Source organism: Callorhinchus milii, unplaced genomic scaffold, assembly GCF_018977255.1.
Source record: "Callorhinchus milii isolate IMCB2004 unplaced genomic scaffold, IMCB_Cmil_1.0 Scaffold11, whole genome shotgun sequence".
In the NCBI taxonomy this organism is placed as follows: Eukaryota; Metazoa; Chordata; class Chondrichthyes; order Chimaeriformes; family Callorhinchidae; genus Callorhinchus; species Callorhinchus milii.
In genome coordinates, this window is record NW_024704752.1 from 479,720 (window position 1) to 494,988 (window position 15,269).

Sequence of the window (15,269 nt, forward strand, 5' to 3'; positions counted from 1 at the left end):
GGAGACAATCTTACTGTTTAACAATGTGCTTTCACAGGAACATGATGTAACAATAATATTGAAGCAGAGAAGCTGCGGTGTTGACTTGATCATGTTTGGGTTTCTGTTTGGCTGCCAGCAAACGGAGCTGAAACTTTCACATCTTTACCTTTACTCTTCTCTGTGCTGAATCCCTACAGCCAGTCCATCCTAACATCATCAACGGTTGGGAACAGATGCCAACTGATCTATCCCACTGCTCCCCGCCTGCTCAAGCTGTCACTGAAAGAGGCAGATATTCACAGATTCTGTGTTTAGCCACTAACCAGCTGCCTCAGCGTTCAGGGTGGCATCGCCGGTTACATCCAGAGCAGAAATGGGACAAGTTGTCCAGCAGGAAATTGGAAAGTTCAGGACTGGGAAGGACCCCAGCTGGTCATAATCTTTGATTCTTTGTTCCCTAACTCCGTCTCACTCAGTGTTATTTGTCACTGGGGGCAGGGAATCCTCCCACTCAACTCCTGTTAACCCTACAATGGGTAGGGTAGTCCTAGCCGGAGAAGCAGTAGGAAGGTTTGCCAGACAGCGATATCAATGGCAAGCTGGTTTTAGCTGGTTAGACTTCAATAGTTACCTGACACATAGGAGGGTTGCAAGGAAGTCTCAGTTTGGTTTGGCTACTGTTAAGCGTGGTGATGGGTTTCCGAATGTGTCAGACACCCGACTGGGCTGACCCCCCCCTAAAAGCTAATGCTTCAAAGCAGCGCTGGGTAGGGAGGGGGGAATTAACGGAGGCGCCATCCTTTGGATTAGACATTAAACCAAGGTCCAGTCTGCCTGATCAGGTAGAAAGTGAAGAGCATCCAGAACAAATGTCAACATGAATGAGGTTTCATTCTGAGCAGCAACTGTGAAAACTCCCCACAAACGTCTGGGAGTGAGAGCGAGGGCTGATCACTGTGGATGGAGTCAGAGAGGAACCAAAGCCTCGGGAATGATCCGAGAGAAAGTTGTGGTCAGACGCCAGGTCTGTGTTTGGTGTTATGTCTGGATCACGTGGCCGCCTAACCAGTAATTGGAAGTCACTTGTATACATTGGAGTTTGGACATCAGATGGGAATTCTGGTTAGAACTGACACGTGTTGATGTGGCAACTTTACTCCATTCACAGCTAAACATTACTTTGGTTCCCTTTGTCACAGTAGATATTAAAGCAAAGCAGCTGTCAGGAAAACCTGGGGTCTCGTTTGCTGGTTGTGTTAACTCTGTGCAAACACACGTGTCCAATGGGGCTTTCATGTGTCCGGAGGTTGTAACTAACCACAGTGAAAGTTCCGGTGATTCTGTCAGCCTGGATCGGACGGTAATGGTCTGGCCTCAGAGTCAGACTGTTGTAGGTTTAAGCCCAACATCAGGTCCATGAAGGTTAAGCCCAACATCAGGTTACGGTGTCGTCTCACGCTCCAGTGCCTGGGGGAGCCCTGGATCGCCGGACTCAATCCCACTGGCCCACTTTCTCTCCATAGCCCTGCAATCCTGTCCTCCCCAAATACCTATTTATTTCTCTCTTAAAAGTTATTATTGAATCGGCTTCCACTACCCTTTCAGGTAATGCATTCCAGATCCCAACATCCCATTGGTGAAAACATTTTTCCTAACCTCTCCTCTGTTTCTTTTAACAACTATCTTAAATCGGTGTCCTCAGGTTACTGACCCACAAGACAGTGGAAACAATTTTTCCCGGTTCAACCTATCAAATCCTCTCATGATCTTGAAAACCTCTATTAAATTCCCTCTTAATCTTCTCTTCTCTGGGGAGAAATAACAACAACAACTTGGATTTATATAGCGCCCCCCACGCCAGACGGCGTCTCAGAGAGCTTTACAGTAACGGAGCCCGGGACCGAGCCAGGGAGAGGGGGAGGAGCCAGAGGAGGGCGAGGAGCTGGGGGAAGGGGAGGAGCCAGGGGAGGGGGAGGAGCCAGGGGTGGGGAGGAGCCAGGTGAGGGGAGGAGCCAGGGGGAGGGTGGGGAGCCATGGGGAGGGGGGGAGCCAAGGGGAGGGGGAGGGAGCCAGGGGGAGGGGGGGAGGGAGGGAGCCAGGGGGAGGGGGGGGGGAGACAGGGGGAGGGGGGGGAGCCAGGAGGAGGGGGGAGAAGGTGACCAAAGGTGCGGTTGAAAAGAAAGGTCTTCAGCCGAGACCTGAAAATAGGAAGGGAGAGAGTGAGGCGAAGGGAGTTCCAGAGCCTCGGGGCATAGTGACTGAAGGCACAGCCGCCGAGTGGGGAGGGGAGGACTCAGGGGACAAGGAGAAGGCCAGACCCGGAGGAACGAAGGCAACCGGCACTGTTTTGAGGAGAGAGGTCAGAGAGGTCAGGGGGTGCAGAGGAGTGGAGGGATTTGAATACGAAGGTGAGGATCTTGAAATCGAACCTCTCTGGGACAGGAGCCGGTGCAGTCTGACCAGGACTGGGGGGGATCGGGGAACGGAGTTTCGTGCGGGTAAGAATGCGGGTAGCAGATTTTTGAATGATTTGGATTTTATGGATGGTAGTGGATGGGAGACCAGCGAGGAGGGCTTATTATTATTGAGAATCCTAGTTCTCCTCATAACTAAGGTCCTTCATTCCTGGTACCATCGGGTAAACCTCCTTTGCATCCTCTCCAATGCCCAAACATCTTTTCTAAAGTGCGGTGCCAGAACTGAACACAGTCTCCAACTGAGGCCTAACAGCATTTTATAAATATTCAACATAACCTCCTGACGTTTGAATTCTATGCCCCTATTTATAAACCCTGTAACCCGTATGCTTTTTTAACAGCTGTATCTACCTGTCCTGCCACCTTCAGAGATCTGCTCATGTGGACCCCCAGGTCTCTCTGTTCATTTGCCCCCTTTAAGATAGTACCATCAGCTTACATTGCCTCCTCATTCCTACCAGAATGCAACACTTTGCATTTCTCCACATTAAATTTCATCTGCCACTTTTCTGCCCATTTTACCAATCTGTCTAAGTCCTCCTGTAGTCTGGTACTATCCTCCTCACCATTAACTGCTTTTCCGAGCTTAGCACCATCTGCAAATTTGGAAATTGTGCTCTCTATATCCAGGTCCAGATCATTGATATAGATCAGAAAGAGCAGTGGTCCCAATACCAACCCCTGAGGGACACCACTACACACCTCCCTCCAGTCAGAAAAGCAACCGTTTACTACCACTCTCTGCTTTCTGTCTCCCAGCCAGTTCTGGATCCATGTTGCCACAGTCTCTTTAATACCGTGGGCTTCTATTTTGTTTATAAGTCTCTTATGTGGCACTTTGTCAAATGCCTTTTGAAAACTTAGATAAACTACGTCGACTGCACTACCTTCATCCACTCTCAGTCACTTCATCAAAAAATTCTATTAGGTTTGTCAGACACGATCTGCCTCTAACAAATCCGTGTTGATTGTCCTTTATTAAACCATATTTTTCCAAGTGAAAATTTATATTGTCCCGGATTATAGTCTCCAGAAGTTTCCCTACTACTGACATAAGGCTGATTGGCTGTAGCTCTCAGGTTTATCCTTCTGCCCCTTTTTGTACAGGGGAGTAACATTTGCAACTCTCCAGTCCTCTGGCACCACTCCAGTGTCCAAAGATGATTGAAAGATTGTGGCCAGAGCTCCGCTATTTCCACCCTTGCTTCCCTCGTAACCTGGGATGCATCCCATCCGGACCAGGTGACTTATCTATGTTGAGCACCGACAGCCTTTTTAGTACCTCCTCTTTGTCCATTGACTTTTGGGATAGAGAAAAGATCTCTTTTTTGTGCCTATTTTAGAATTCCTTAGAATATTTGTGGAGTCCAGTGGTTAGAGCACTCGCCTCTCAAGCGAGAGACCTGGGTTCAATTCCCGGCAGGGCGAAACCTTGGGCAAATAATAATAATCCCTCAAGAAAAAAATAATAAATTGGTCACTTCAATCCGCGACTGTTTGTGGGACATTGCTGTGCGCAATTGGCTGCCATGTTTCGCCCACAAATATATAGTCAATTCACTTTACAGTATATTCTGTGAAGTGCTTTGAGAGGTCTAGAAGACGTGAAAAGCGTTATATCAAATGCAAGGATTATTATTATTATTTTTTATCATATCCAATTTCTGTTCACACGCGATATTGTGGCATTGGTCTTCTTTTGTGAAGACAGCTGCAAAGTACTTATTTAGTACATCAGCCAATGCCCTCTGCCTCAACAAGATTTCCACTTGGATCCTTAATTGGATTCACTCTACCTTTGACTAATGTTTTACTCTTGATATGCTTATAAAATATCTTAGGGTTCCCTTTTATGTTTCCCGCTAATCTTTTCTGATACAATCTCTTTCCCTTTTCACTTCTCCTCTGTACTTCCTATATTCTATATTGATTATCCTATATTTTCCACCTGACATTTGTCATAAGCTTTCTTTTTTTGTTTTATTTTAATCCCAATTTCCTTAGTCATCCAGGAAAGTTTGACTGTCCTACGTTTCCCCTTTGTGGGAATGTATTTGTTCTGTCCCCAAACTATCTCCTCCTTGAAGGCTTCCCATTGTTTGCTGTCTTATCTGCTAATCTTTCTTTCCAATCTATCTTGGCCAGGTCCCTTTTAGCTCACTGAAATTAGTCCATTTCCAGTTGAGGGTCTTTACCTTTGATTGATTGTTGTCCTTTTCCATAACTATTCCAAACCTAATGATATTGTGATCACTGTTATCCAGATGCTCTCCCACTGAAACCTGTTCCACTTGCCCCACTTCATTTCTCAGATCCAGCTCTGCTTCCTTCCTCATTGGGCTGGAAACATGCTGATCCAGAAAGTTCTCCTGCAGGAATTCCTCCCCCTCCTTGCCCTTTACACTGTGTGTTTCCCAGTCTATGTGAGGGTAATTAAAGTCCCCCATTATCACTACTCTATTGGTTTTGCATCTCTCTGAAATCTGCTGCAGATTTGCTCATCTCTCTCCTTCCCACTATTTGGAGGTCTATAGTAAATACCTAACAGAGTAACAGCTCCTTTTCTGTTTATGAAGGAAAAAAGCTTGAAGGGGTGTGAGGCAGAACAGGCTTGCTCTATAATAATAATAATAATCCTTGGATTTGATATAGCGCCTTATCACGTCTTCGAGACGTCTCAACGCACTTCACAGAATAAAGTGAATTGATTGTATATTTTGTGGGTGACAGCCGGGTCAGACTCAATGGGCCTCCTTGTGCTCTGTAAATCCCGGCAGGGCGAACCCTCGCCTGATAATAATGCCTCAAGAAAAAAAAAAATTTGCTCACTTCAACCCACCACTGTTTGTGGGACATTGCTGTGCGCAATTGGCTGCCACGTTTCACCCACAAATATAAGGTCAATTCACTTTACAGTATATTCCGTGAAGCGCTTTGAGACATCTAGAAGATGTGGTAAGATGTGCACTATATCAAATGCAAGGATTATTAATATTATTAATCGTTCTGATTCTAATGGTAATAGGGAGAGAGCTGGAAAGTGGGGTTAGGCACAAAGGAGTTTCTAAACTAAAAAAAGGAACAAGACTCTTTTGGCCTCACAAAGCTATCTGTCAAGTATAGAGCAATGGTGCTCTCTAGTGTAGAACAGCAGTTTTACAGCTTCAGGAAACTTATAATAAGAAAGAAATTTTAATGTGGAGCATTTTGAAAGTAATTTTCTCTGGTTTTCCGGCCTGATTTCCCTGAATCTTCTGCCAGATATTTTACAACAACTTGTGGAGTCCTGTAGCTCAGTGGTATGAGCACTCAACAGCAACAATAAAATTCCATGTGTAAAGCGCCTTTCACATCGGGAGGACATCCCAAGGTGCTGGAAAGACAGAGTTTTGGATCCGAGATGGAGGTCAGGATCGGGGAGGGTGGAGGGCAGGTGGGGGGGAAGGAGGCTGATCGAAAGCACAGTCGAAGAGGAAGGTCTTGAGATGGGTCTTGAAGGAGGCGAGGGAGGGGGCGAGGCGGAGGGACTGTGGGATGGAGTTCCAGAGGGTGGGGGCAGAGTGGCAGAAGGCCTGCCTGCCAATAGTGGGGCAAGTGAGGCGGGGCACCTGAAGCAGGCCGGAGCCCACTGAGCGGAGGGAGGAGCAGGATGGTAGGGGTTAGGAGGTCGCGTACGTAGGGGGGAGCAAGACCATGGAGGGCTTTGAAGGTGAGGCCCAGAATCTTGGACTGTATCCTCTGTGTGATAGAAAGCCAGTGGAGTAGGGCAATGATGCATTGATAGGGTCACGGAGCCTAGTGCAGGAGAGGACACAGGCTGCAGAGTTCTGGTGATCTGTGGCCTGTGGAGGGAGGAGTTGGGGAGGCCGACAAGCAATGAGTTTGCATAGTTGAGCCTCGATGTAATGAAGGCGTGTGTGAGGGTCTCGGGGGCCTGCGGTGTGAGACAGTGACGGAGCGGGCGATGTTGCGGAGGTGGGGAAGGCAGAGCGGGTGATGGCGCAGATGTGGGGTAGAAAGATAGTTGAGGGTCAAACAGAACCCCAAGGTTTGGGACCGGCTCAGTGAGGGGGAGTGAGCCCCGTGGATGGTGATGCTGTCAGCGCCTGAGGTGAGGAGGCGCTGACGGGAGCCAATCAGGAACCCCGGTCTTGTTGACATTCAACTGCAGGAAGTTACCTCCCATCCAGGACTTGATGTCTGACAGACATTCTGTCAGGACAGCAGTGGGTCCTGGAGTCAATGGGGGGGGGGGGAGGGGGGCAGAGAGGGAGAGTTGGATATCACTTGCCTTGCAAGCGAGAGACCTGGGTTTGATTGTGGGCAGTGTGAAACTTTGGGCAAGTTTCCTTACTCCACATTACAGTTCCAGGGCATAGCGGCTGAAGGCACAGCCACCGATAGTGGAACGGAGAGCACAAGGGAAAAGCGGGAGCTGGAGCCAGGAGAGCAGAGCAGAGGCAGCGAATGGTGGACTCGGCAATAAGCAGGAAGTGAGGTGCGAGAGAATGAAGTGATTTGAAAACGAGTGAGAAGGTCTTGAAGTGGATCCATTCGGTGATTGTGAGCCAGTGGAGTCCGACAAGAACTGTGTGATGGCGGGAATTTACCTCCTAAATTCACACGTGTTGTAACGTGAGGCTGTGAACCACACTCGGGGCCCTCAGCCCGAGGTAAGGCTGCCATAACCTGGTCAGGAAGGGAGAGCCCCGGGCACACCAGGCGGGGGCCACCCAGCGGCAGCCCGGACACCGGGCACTCGGCCCACAGCCCCGAGTCTCCACCGCCTCCATTTGTATCTACAGTGTCTGATTCAACCACCGCCTCAGGCATCGCGTTGCACAGTCTCACTCCCCTCTGTGTGAAGTTGTTCCACCTAAATTCCCTAATAATAATCCTCCAAAAGCAATAATAAATTGGTCATTTTCAATCTATGACTGTTTGTGGGACATTGCTGTGCGCAATCGGCTGCCGCGTTCGCCCACAAATATACAGTCAATTCACTTTACAATGTGTTCTGTGAAGCGCTTTGGGACGTCCTCCCGACGTGAAAAGCGCTATATCAAGTGCAAGGATTATTATTATTATATTCCCCCCCGTCCGCCCATCATTGTCGCTACAGAAGCCCGAACCCGCGGCCCGACCCCGAGCACCGACACCGGGCCTCAAGCCACACATCCCGGGCGCAGTGCGCAGGCGCAGAGGGCCGCCGGGCGGGAGGGTGCAGTGCGCAGGCGCAGAGGATCGCCGGGCGGGAGGGTGCAGTGCGCAGGCGGCAGCCGGGCAGGGAGGGTGCAGTGCGCAGGCGCAGAGGGCAGCCGGGCAGGGAGGGTGCAGTGCGCAGGCGCAGCCGGGCGGGAGGGTGCAGTGCGCAGGCGCAGAGGGCAGCCGGGCAGGGAGGGCGCCGGGAGTAAGATGGCGGCTTACGTGGAGATCCTGCGGCGCGAGTTCCCCAACATGGACTCGGAGCTTTTCCACTACGTGACGGGTGAGGAGCAGCTGCCGGGGCGCCGGGTCTCCTCCAGCCACCGGACAGGGCCCGGCCTCTCGCGTCCGGTCTCGGCCTAGCGTGCACGGCGCTCCCGCTCTGCCCGGCCCGGCCCGGCCCGGCTCCCGGCCGGCGCCGCTCCCAGCGCCAGGCCCCGGGGAGCAGCCGGGGAGGGGGCGGCGCTGACTGCGGCATACACCGCGCTGCACTGCGCTCCTGGGTGTCTGTCTCTGTCTGTCTGTCTGTCAGCCGGTCCCCCGCCCCCGGCCCAGCGGTGACTTAGCCTGACCGGGGCCGGGGCCGAGCTCACGGTCACTGTCCGGCCCTGACGCTGCCACGTTGTCAAATGAGTCGTTAACCCCGACTCCTGGCCCCGAGCTGCTCAGGCGGATGTTAAGGTTCCGCTGTTGGTGAGGAGTCCCTGGAGCTCAGTGGGTGGAGCCCTCGCCTCGGAAGCCAGAGACCCGGCAGCTCTCCACACACACACCTGATAATAATCCCTCCAGAGAAGAAAAAAATAAATTGGTCATTTCAACCCACTGCGTGGTGGTCTGTGGGATGTTTCTGTACGTAAATTAGCGGCTGTGATAGTCTGCAAAATACACAGTTACCGCACTTTACCGCAGTGAATCCTGTGAAGTCCGTTGGTGACCTGATAAGGCACTGTTGTCAAATACAAGGGTTGTATAAACTGGATGTGTATATGCCCCACCATCGAAGGTCGTGTTTTCAGCCACTCCACCACGCCCCCAAACTCTGGAACCCTCTGGTTCAATCCCTCCGCCTTGCCCCCCCTCTCCCCTCTTTCAAGTTTTGCCAGAAAACTTTCTTTTTCGACTGTGATTATGGTCACCTCCCCCCGGTTCGGAGTCAGGCACCGTCACTGTTAAACGGTCTGAGATGCTACCCTGCGTGGAGGCAGCAAAAAAAGTGCAAGAAGTTGTTGCTCGGCTGTCTTGTCTCTGAGTCTGAAATTTGTGGTTTCAAGCCACAATTTAGGCACAGCAATATTCCACCACAGCTACAAAGTGTGAGGTATTTATTTTGTGATGGTTGGCCAGAAAATAACAACAACAAATTATATTTGTAAAGAGGCTTTCACGTCCCAAGGCGCTGAACAGTCAGGGATCAGGACCCGAGCATGGTGTGGGGGCTTGGGAGCAGCTTTGGAGAAACTGGCAGAAGTTCTCCTCCTTTTAAGTAGCAGCATAGGATCTTTAATATCCATCGAAGCAGTCAGAGGTGAATTACTAATTAATCTGTAGGACTGTTGGCCAACACACTTGGAAAAAATCCTTCTCTTTAAAAAGTATTGTAAAATCAGGCTGATGAGATTTTGTTGTATTTATTAGCTACTAAATTTACTACAAACATAAGATGTGACAGTATTTAACTGCTTTGAGTCATTTCAGTGCAATGAGGTGCCACCAAATGCAATGCAATTTCTTCTTTGCCTTACATCTGAATCAAATTTCACCTAAAAATTGCCACACTTATTTACAGTTCTCTAAGATGAATCTAAACTCTCTAACAGTGATGTTGTGAATCAACCAAGAACATGATGATAATAATAATAATCCTTGCATTTGATATAGCGCTTTTCATGTCTTCTAGACGTCTCAAAGCGCTTCACAGAACACACTGTAAAGTGAATTGACTGTATATTTGTGGGCGAACGCGGCAGCCAATTGCGCACAGCAATGTCCCACAAACAATCGTGGATTGAAAATGACCAATTTATTATTGGTTTTGGTTTTGGAGGATTATTATTAGGCTCTGTGTGGAGTAAGGAAACTTTCCCAAGGTTTCGCCCTCTGGAATTGAACTCAGGTCTCTCGCTTGCAAGACGAGTGCTCTAACCAGTGAACTACAGGACTCCAGTTAACTTAACTGGAGTTAACTTAACAGTTAACTTAACCAGAAGATTCCAGCAGTAAAAAATGAGGTTAGTCTCAGATGTAAGATGGACAACATTAGTAGAGAATGACCATTAAATATTAGTTTATTTAACAAAGTTTTTTTTAGTAAAGTTGCTTTGAAAATATGTAAACATACAATTCAGAACTGTAAGACATGAAGCAAATAAATTTGCAAATATAAACTTTGTACTGCAGCCAAATGCAAATACCAAATATTCAGTATTTTCAGTATGATACTGAATCACGTGGTGAAAACCATTCATTGGAAACATGCCTGTGGCAGAGAAGGGTAATGTATCCAGCTCTTTAACTTGAGGCATATTTGGGAGAAAAACTACAGGGGCAAGGGAAAGTAGAACTGAAATATCGTAGGACATGTGGAAGCCAAAATAGAGGAAATATTGGGGCAGAAAATCAATTTAAGAAACAGATGTGGTAAGCATTGTGCTGTACAAATAATAAAACTACAGGTAAGATTGTGCAGTGAGATTTCAGGGGAGGTAAAAATGCTGATTTGAATTAAAGGAATTCTTGAGGATCAATGATCTGTGATGTACTGTGCTTACGCACAGAATGTTGTTTATCACATTGGGTTCTGCAGCTTCTTGAGGTGAACATTGTGAATATTTGCCTTTGTCAATTTTCTTCCCCCCCACACACTCAATGCCAACGATCTGAGACACTACCCCAAGTGAAGGCCACGACATTGATTCAGGTTGTTATTGTAATGAGTGGGTGCTGGCAGCCTTCTCATCCCTTACCCAAGTGGCTCTTGCCAGTGAGTGTCGGCAGATCAGGTTGAACCTGATCATTTTTCATCTGAGATTACCCAAGCGCCCTTTCCACTGAACCCTAATGATTTCCAGTCCAGGGACCAATTTCAGCACTTTAAATTTCTTTCTTGGTATAAGCCAGCTAAACCTGCACAGGACTGCAACTAGACTTTCTGGCCTCAATGCTGCATTTGCTAACTGGGCTACTGGGACATTGATCTGTGAATGAGCAGCTCCATGTCGCAATTATTAGTCCTGTAGCTCAGTGGTTAGAGCACTCGCTTTGCAAGCGAGAGACCTGAGTTCAATTCCAGGCAGAGGGCGAAACCTTGGGCAAGTTTCCTTACTCCACACAGAGCCTAATAATAATCCCTCCAAAACCAAAAACAATAATAAATTGGTCATTTTCAATCTACGACTGTTTGTGGGACATTGCTGTGCGCAATTGGCTGCCGCGTTCGCCCACAAATATACAGTCAATTCACTTTACAGTGTGTTCTGTGAAGCGCTTTGGGACGTCCTTCCGACGTGAAAAGCGCTATATCAAATGCAAGGATTATTATTATTATTATTATTAGCACCATTACACTGTTCTCACGTGGTGCTGAATGCCCAGTGCAAGCTCCGCGAGTTCAGCATCGATCACGATCCCAGTTTGAACTTTTTTTTGTGAGAACTCTGTGCTGATTGCCAAATGGAGAGAACGTTGTAACTGCTGTGATATGTTGGACGTGAGTGTGGAAAAAGTGATCTCTGCAGTGATCACTGACAGATGTTTTGTGTATTTAAAAGTAAAATACCAAATATAGTTTTGCTTAAACTTAAAAGAAACGGCAGTTACATATTTTCTTTTTTTGATTCAATTCTTTATAAGATCTCATGGCGGCCTCTTACAGTAAAGAGGGATAAATGACTAAAGAGAATGGACAATGTGTGCAGCAATATCTCGACTTTCTGCCATTTAGGAAATGCATGCTGTTTTACGCAGGTTTGTTTCTGTTCTTCAGATGAGTACATTGCATCAGAGTTCTGAGTCTTGAGACGAGACGCAATTATTGGATTTATCTTTTACTCGATTCCCACAGAGTGGAGAAAGTGTTGAAACCTGCGTTGTTAAGAATGTTAGCTGTGCACTTGGGAGTGTGATCAGAAATCCGCATCACCTCTTTGAATGCGGCAACTTTCTGTGATGGAGATTGCAAAAGCTGCCAGTTGAAAGTCAAGTGTGCGTTTTAATTGAGGCTCCTGTTAATAATTGTTTTGCTCAGCTTCATAGCCGCACGTTGCACATTTCCAGCAAGTAAAGAACGTTTTGTTACTCCTAGGTGTGCTGGACAGCAGTGCGTCTGACTTTGAGTCTGTAGACGAGATATTTGAGGCGATTGGAGATGTTCTGCAGGAAATCTCCGACTCAAAGAATGAAGACAATGTGCGAGAGATCTGTCAGAGAATGTTTAACACCCTTAAACTGTGAGTATATTTGTAGTGTTACAAGTAAGATGGGTGATGCTATTGGGAGCGAGACACTCTGTAATAATAATGTAAGAGTAGAATGGTGGCAGCCCACAGTGCTGTGTCAATGGTTTACGATGTCTGCTTGTATAAGGAAGCAATAACATAGTACGTTTTAATGAAAAGATGAATGAATGTTATCACTAAATAATTTAGCTCTGCCATGCTGTAATAAGAACTTACATTCTTACATGACAACTTACTCATGGGCCAAATGACCTCATCTTCCTGTGATTTTAAGGAGTTTTTGGTGGGGCTGGGGAATTGTCTGAGTTTTAATTGAGGCTCCTGTTAATAATTGTGTGGAATGTCACTGTGGTTGAATTCTAATGTTTGCTTTTTTTAATTTGGGCAGAGGGGTAGAACTCAGCCTTCTCCAGCTCCACCCTCGCGTTCCCCTCTGTTGTCCAGCTGTCTGCATCCTTCCCAATTCAGTTTCCCAATTTGGGTTCTGTTGGATCATTGCTAAGCACAGTGCAGTGATTATTGTGCAAACACAGGAGTTGCACAGAAACAATTTTTGGCTCAGCCAGCATTTCAGGCTTTCTATTACCTCTGTTGTCTGAATGTCAATAGCTCCTCAGAATATATTGCTCAAGTACTAATTGGGTTGGATTCCTTCATCTCTAAGGACCTGAGTTCAATTACATTAGAGTACATTAGAATATACAGAACAGAAACAGGCCATTCGGCCCAACTGGTCTATGCCGGTGTTTATGCTCCACATGAGCCTCTTCCTGCCCTTCCTCAACTAAGCCTTCAAGCATAACCTTCTATTCCTTTCTCCCTCATGTACCTATTTAGCTTCCCCTTAAATGCATCTGTGCTATTTGCCTCAACAACTCCTTGTGGTAGCGTGTTCCACATTCTCACTAATCTCTGAAGAAATTTTTCTGACCACTATTTGATCTTTTTGTGACTATTTTATATTGATGGCCCTGCTTTTGGTCTCCCTCACAAGTGGAAGGTTCTTCCCTATGTCTACCCTATCAAAACCTTTCATCATTTTAAAGGCATCTATCAGGTCACCCCTTACCCTCCTCTTTTCAAGAGAAAAGAGCCCAAGTATGTTCAGCCTTTCCTGATAGGTATAACCTCTCAATTCTGATCATCCTTGTGAATCTCCTTTGCACCCTCTCCAGTGCCTCTACATCCCTTTTATAAGTCGGGACCAGAATTGCACACAGTATTCTAAGTGTGGTCTAACCAAGGTTCTATAGACGTTTACCATAACTTCCCTGCTTTTCATTTCTATCTCTCTAGAAATGAACCCCAATGCCTGGTTTGCCTTTTTGTTATGGTCTTATTAACCTCCGCCGTTGCTACTTTCAGTGAATTGTGTATGTGTACCCCTAGATACCTTTGCTCTTCTATTCCATTTCAGTTTTTATTTTCCAGGATATATGTGGTTTCCTTCTACCAAAATCTACCATCTCACACTTTCCTACATTGAAATGCATTTGCCATTTAAATGCCCCCTCAGCAAGTTTATTAATGTCTTGCTGTAATTTGTTGCAGTCCTCCTCTATATTAACTACTCCCCCAATTTGGTGTTATCTGCAAATTTTGAAATGGTATTGTTGATTCCCAAGTCCAAATCATTAATGTATATTGTGAGCAAAAGTTGTCCCAATACCGATCCTTGTGGAACACCACTGCCCACCCTCTGCCAGTCTGAGTAGCTACCCTTTACCCCTACTCTGTTTTCTGTCTTGTAGGCAGCTTGCTATCCATTCTGCTATTTTTCCCCTGACTCCACACGCTCTGACCTTATTCATTAGTCTATTATGTGGTACCTTATTGAATGTCTTTTGGAAATCCAAATATATTACATGTACCACATTCCCCTTGTCTACTCTCTCTGTTACCCCTTCAAAGAATTCAATGAGGTTGGTCAAGCATGACCTTCCTTTTTGAAATCCGTGCTGACTATTCTTTATTACGTTTTCTGTTTCTAGATGTTTTTCTATTACCTCGTTCAGTAAGGATTCCATTATCTTTCCTACCCCCTATGTTAAGCTGACAGGTCTATAGTTCCCTGGGCTTGTTCTATCCCTTTTTAAATATAAGGTATAACATTTGCTGTCCCCCAGTCCTCTGGCACTTCTCCCTTTTCTAATGAGTTATATATGTGCCTCTGCTATCTCTTCCCCAGATTCTTTTAATACACGTGGATGCAATCCATCTGGACCAGGGGTTTTATCCTCCCTGAGTTTGGTTAGTTTATTGATTATCTCCCGCTTTTTATCTTAGATGTATTTATATTATTTTCGATCTCTTCTTCTGCTATGACTTGTGGAGTCCTGTAGCTCAGTGGTTAGAGCACTCGCTTTGCAAGCGAGAGACCTGAGTTCAATTCCAGGCACAGGGCGAAACCTTGGGCAAGTTTCCTTACTCCACACAGAGCCTAATAATAATCCCTCCAAAACCAAAAACAATAATAAATTGGTCATTTTCAATCTACGACTGTTTGTGGGACATTGCTGTGCGCAATTGGCTGCCGCGTTCGCCCACAAATATACAGTCAATTCACTTTACAGTGTGTTCTGTGAAGCGCTTTGGGACCTCCTCCTGACGTGAAAAGCGCTATATCAAATGCAAAGATTATTATTATTATGACGTCCTCCGGATCCGTCTCCCTGGTAAATACTGAGGCAAAGTCATTATTCAATATTTCTGCCATTTCCCTGTCGCTGCCTGTGAGCTTATCTTGTCCATTCCTTAGTGGCCTTATTCCTATTTTGTTTTTCCTTTTGTTATTTATATGTCTGTAGAATATTTTACTATTTCTTTTTATATTCTTTGATAATTTAATTTCATAATTTCTCTTTCCTTCCTAATTGTTTTTTAGACTATTTTCCTGATCTCTTCGTATTTTGTTTGTCATGCTCCCCCTTGTTGTTTATGCATTTAGTGAACACCTCTTTCCTGAGTCTCAACTTTGCCCTTGTGTCTTTATTCATCCATGGTGTCTCATTATTCTTCAGCTTTGTCTTGGTTTTTAGCGGAATATATTTCTCCTGGACTCTATTGATCACTATTATGAATGTTTCTCACTGCTGCTTTATCTCTTTGTTTGCCAATATTATTTTCCAGTTTATTTTCCCAAGTTCCATTC

At 46.3% G+C, this 15,269-nt stretch overlaps 1 protein-coding gene across 1 annotated transcript in view; it reads left to right on the forward strand.

Moving 5' to 3' along the window:
* Positions 1 to 7,813: 7,813 nt before the first annotated feature.
* Positions 7,814 to 15,269, forward strand: part of abcf3 (ATP-binding cassette, sub-family F (GCN20), member 3) — a gene marked incomplete at its 3' end in the record, with an annotated part of 28,294 nt that continues 20,838 nt past the window's right edge. The window contains 2 exon segments of the mRNA XM_042339165.1: positions 7,814 to 7,947; positions 11,965 to 12,109. Coding sequence (XP_042195099.1) covers positions 7,875 to 7,947; positions 11,965 to 12,109 — 218 coding nt within the window.